This window comes from Octodon degus, unplaced genomic scaffold, assembly GCF_000260255.1.
Source record: "Octodon degus isolate 3935 unplaced genomic scaffold, OctDeg1.0 scaffold00123, whole genome shotgun sequence".
Taxonomy (NCBI): Eukaryota; Metazoa; Chordata; class Mammalia; order Rodentia; family Octodontidae; genus Octodon; species Octodon degus.
Window position 1 is genome coordinate 1,842,336 of NW_004524699.1, and position 4,607 is coordinate 1,846,942.

Sequence of the window (4,607 nt, forward strand, 5' to 3'; positions counted from 1 at the left end):
GGTCTCTGATGCTCAGGCTGACCCCGCCACTCCTCTACCTTTGTCCCGTGACTATCGACCTCGGAACAGGAGCAGGTAGGCTGGAAGCAACGGTGACCATCCAGTCCCAAGGGAGGGCGTACAGGGAAACTGGGGCCAGGTAGGGACAACCTGCAGCCGCCTGACCGCCACCGGCTCTGCCAGCGCACTGACATTTGGCTCGGGGCTCCTGGGGCCCACGAGGAGCAGAACCACTAGGTCCCAGGGTGGGCCGGAGCGAGCGTGGGGTACCCTGCCACGGTGGGGCACGTAGGCCTGGGCAGGAGGCACTCGACTTCTCCGAAGTGTTCAGTGTACGGTGCCCAGGATAGTGAGAAGCTGCAGCCTCCAGGGCATGCACCTCTGGGTGGGGGATCCCGCCTGCGCCCAGCGAGTATTCTCAGGGGCTGGCCCACAGCAGGCCCCACCCTCACAGCACCCCCCAGCCTCCCTGCCTCCCCCTGCCCAGCCTGCCCCATGTCAGCCAGGGCAAGCAGCACAGGGCAAGCCTGGCACTCTGGGTCTGAGCCGAGGGGGCACAGAAGGCCGGGCACATACGGTGCACAGGCCCATCCCCAACACACAAGAAGCACCCCTGGGCTTCGAGTGCAAGAGGGGCAGTCTCCCACCCATGCGGTCTCGGCCTCTTGCTCCTGCTGCGCCCTGCCACCGTGCCAGAGCCAGGCCTACAGCCAGCCACCAAGGCCAGAGGCACAAGAGGGGCTGGGGCTCCTAGAAGGGACGGGCAGCAGCTGTGCCTCACTGCTCAGCGCTCTGGCCCTCAGCGTCCTCTCTGAACACAGCAGGCTCAGGAGCTGGGCGAGGCAGCGCGTGCCTGTAATCCTAGCCCTAGCAGGCTGAGGTGGGAGGACCGCCCTGAGTTCAAGGCCAGCCTGGGCTACATAGTGAGTTCCAGGCAGGCCTGGACTACACAGAAAAATTCTGTCTCATAATTTTTTTTAATCTTTTTTTTTCTTAAATGTTTATTTATTTTTTTCTTTTCTATGGTCAGCTCAGCCCACCCTGGGGGCGGGGCTGGCATGGCATGTGGTGCTGGGGATCAAACCGAGGTCCCTGCATGCTTGCCTAAGCAGGCGCTTTAGACCACTGAGCTATCTCGCCAGCCCAATTTTTTTTTTTTTTTTTTTTTTAAGGGCTAGGATGCAGCCACCCCAGTACTGGCTGACTCTTCCATCCAGAGTCAAGACAGCAACCCAAGTGTGGGGGCTGGGGCGGACACGACCCTTTGGCATGGGGAAGAGGACCCCATCAGCGCAGAGCGCACCAGTACAGGAAGCCCTCTGGCAGGCAGACAGGCAGACAGGCAGAGCCCCTGGCCCTTGGGGGCAGGACCTTAAGTGGGAGCTACATGTGGACACGGGGCAACACCACCACCACCTCTGCCCCGCTGCTCCCACCCAGACCCTGCGGCTGAGAGCCAGGAGCCCCCTCCTGCCCTCACAACCCTGCAACCGGCCCTCTCCTGGCCCTGTGGGATAGAAGGGAGACTGAGCCCAGGTGGAGCCATCACCCTCAGAAGTGGCAGGGGCTAGCCAGGTCTGGGTCCCCTCTGGCTGAAGCCACTGTCCCTGACTGCAGCCAGGTACCTGCAATAGCCCCTTCCTTTGGCCAGGGGACCTTCCAAGCTGCTCTTGGTGTCCTCTTGGCCCAAGCTGTCCAGCAGCGCACAGCCGGGTGTGGGAGACTCAGGAACACAGAATTGGGAGTCCCCACCTGAGCAGGCAAGGGTGACCCCAAGGCAGGGCTTACACCCCAAGCCTGCCAAGTGGTCAGGGTATGTCCTTGGCACACGCCCTCCCTGCAGCACACTGCAGCGTCCGTACCCCAGACCTGGGGACAGGGACCACTGGGAACTTGAGGTGTGCCCTCCCTGTTGGCCACCTTGAGATGCGTGTGTTGCTGACACCCACCCCCACCTGCTGGCGCTCAGGGTAAGGAGGGGCTGAGCACTTTCTGCCCCCCAGTCCTGCGTGTTCCCTGGGAGCTGCAGGTGTCCAGGGTCAGGGTGCTCACACCCCCAGGGAACTTTTTCAGGGTGTCCTGCCCTCCTAAACACCCCTTTCCTCTGGGTCCTGCTACCCACCATCCTCCCCAAGGCCCTAGAGTGTCACATACATCTGGGGGGCTGGGGGTCCTTGGGGAAGTCCAAGCTCCAGGGGCCCAAAGATGCAGAAGGATCCTTCTATTGGCCACACATGTGGACATGCAGCCATGGGGACACCCTGGGCTGAGTCCTCTGTCCCCAGGGATACCAGCAGGCTGAAGTTGAGCCCCAGCTTGTCTCTGGTGGCTCCAGGCCCAGACCTTGCAGTCTCAGGGGACAGCTCCCCTCCCCTGCAGCCCAGCCAGCCCCTCGACACTCAGGGCCCAGGCCCCCACCGCCCCTCAGCCTCCTGTTTGTTCGCTGACAGATCCCCCTTATCAGCAGAGAACACACACAGGAAGTCCGGCTGGGAAGGGCCCATCCCAATCCCGATTTACACCGGCTGGAGCATAAAAAGCCACCCTTCCTTGCCTGGGAGGTGCCTCTGTGCCCTGGCTGCTGCCCCACAGGCCAGATGGAGGTGGCAAGGGACAGAGCAGGAGGGCCAGCCTCAGGAGGTGCCCCAGGGTGGCCAGGGGGCCCAACGCTCCTGCAAGGGGCAGGATCCGTGCCTGGTCCAAGGTGGTGGTGGAGGTGGTCCGGGCCAAGCCCATGCGGTATCAGGTATGCAGAGCACCCTTGCAGGGGCGGGGAGCAGTGTTTCTGGGACTCCCCAGGAACAGCTGGACATCTGTTGGTGGGGCTCGAGCCTGTCTGGCTCTGGATCGGGCTGTCCTTCAGGCTAACTCCTGTTCTCGAGGAGGGGACTGTGGGCCCTTGGCCTGGCCTAGACCCAGCTGTCAGCCTAGCTGCCCACCTCCTGGCCCCCTCTGCTACCAGAGGAGCCCTGGGGGCCAGTGGCAAAGCTCAGCCTCAGGGGCTAACCTGACCCTCACCTCCTCCTCTGTGGTGACCTGGTGCGCCCAGGACTGGGTCTTCTCTCTTTGCTCCTGGTGTGGACAAGGACTCCCGGGGACTGGAGGGTATTGGTGGAGGACTGGCCCCATCTCTAGCCCAGATGGGTCCAGAAGAGTCCCCACCTCCTGCTGGGCTGGCTCAGGGACAGCTCTGTAAGGGCCATACCTGGCCCCTGGGGAGGCCTCCTGTCACCCAGGTCCTGTGTGGTAAGCCCCTTGCCTATCCTTTCTCCTCTCCCCAGGCCGGATGGGCCACTCTTTAGGTGGGAGGGCAGGTATGGCCACACCCAGGTCCCAGAGAGCACCAATGTGGGCAGCCATCCCATCATCCCCTGGCAAGCAGGAGAGGTGGAGTGCAGGTCACAGGCCACTGGAGGACAGCTCCATAGACAAGAGCAGGGGTGCAGTGGGGCACAGTGCTCTCCCACTTAGGGCCTGGAGCCCCACTCCGCCCTTTCCTGCCCAGGACTGGCTGAAAGCTGCCCTGCTGGGATCTAGGGGTTCCAGATACCTAGGAGCCCCATCCCAGCAGTGAGCCCTGCCATCCTCAGACCCATCCCCCCGGGCCTTCAGGGCCCCTTGGTCCAGGGCAGTGGTCGCTGAGAGAAGGAGGGGTCTCTGGGCAGTAGAACCTCCCTTCCTATGGCTGATGGAGTCTGGAGACGCCACACCAAGCTCAGAGACCATCATCCCCCTCTTACTGGCAGGCCCTGCACACCCACCCCAGGCTACCGGGGGGCTCAAGCCTCTCTTCTCAGTCCTGCACTCCCAGAGGGGAGCTGGGGTCCACTTGGCCAGGGCGCCCTGGGGTGGCCAGTGCAGAGGCCAGCTCATCCGGGGACAGCAGGGCAGCAGGCGCAGTAGGGCTCCTGCAGCTGCACCAGTCCTGGACCCCAGCCCTTCCCAGGCCCAAACTACAGGGTGGCCAGGGGTCTGCCTGGCTCTGATCCGCACCCGGCTCTGATCCTCAGCCCACAGGGCCAGCGAACCATGTGGGACCTCTTGTGCCCAGAGGAGCAGCTGCCACGGGGGTCCAGGGGATGACGGTTGCCCAGTACCAGGTGAGTCGCAACAGCCAGAGCACGGTGACCTGTTTCCGCACGCGCCCCTGGGACCAGCTGGTGCGTCTGAGGCGTGGCCAGGGAGTGTGGCCAGCGCTCACACACAGTGAGAGCCCGCTGTATGGGCGGTGACATTGCCGAGCTCCTGTGTGCCTCGCTTAGTCCAGGTCATAAAAAGGAGGCCAGGAGAAGAAAGGCAACAGCCCAGAGCCCCTGGCGGTGACCAACGGCAAGGGCCTGTCCTTGGGAGGGCCACTCAGGGCAGTCCTGGCTACTCCGCGTGAGGAGGGTCCCGACCTAGCGGACCGCGGTGAGGAGAGGTCACATCTGGTGCTTCCTGGGACCCTGCTCAGTGCCACAGGGCTCCAGGGCCCCGGTGAGGCTGTCTTGCTGCCTGGTTACGTGACTGCAAAGCTGGCCGCCTCTGCTGGCCTCAGTTTCCCCATCTGCGCAATGGGGTGGGGCGGACCCGCGAGCCCACGGGGTGGGGGCGGGGCTGCGGCGCGG

The 4,607-nt window shown here is 63.7% G+C and overlaps 1 protein-coding gene across 5 annotated transcripts in view; it reads left to right on the plus strand.

The window, feature by feature from the left end:
* Window positions 1-2,544: 2,544 nt before the first annotated feature.
* Egfl7 (EGF like domain multiple 7) overlaps window positions 2,545-4,607 on the plus strand; it is a 7,526-nt gene continuing 5,463 nt past the window's right edge. For 3 of the 5 annotated variants that reach the window (XM_023700390.1, XM_023700392.1, XM_023700396.1), the window contains exon 1: window positions 2,545-2,746. In XM_023700390.1, the coding sequence (XP_023556158.1) occupies window positions 2,598-2,746 (149 nt within the window). In that variant the 5' untranslated portion in view covers window positions 2,545-2,597. Of the gene's footprint in view, window positions 2,747-4,066; window positions 4,101-4,267; window positions 4,411-4,607 lie in introns of those variants that run through there. The other 2 variants (XM_023700394.1, XM_023700395.1) reach the window with 2 other exon arrangements.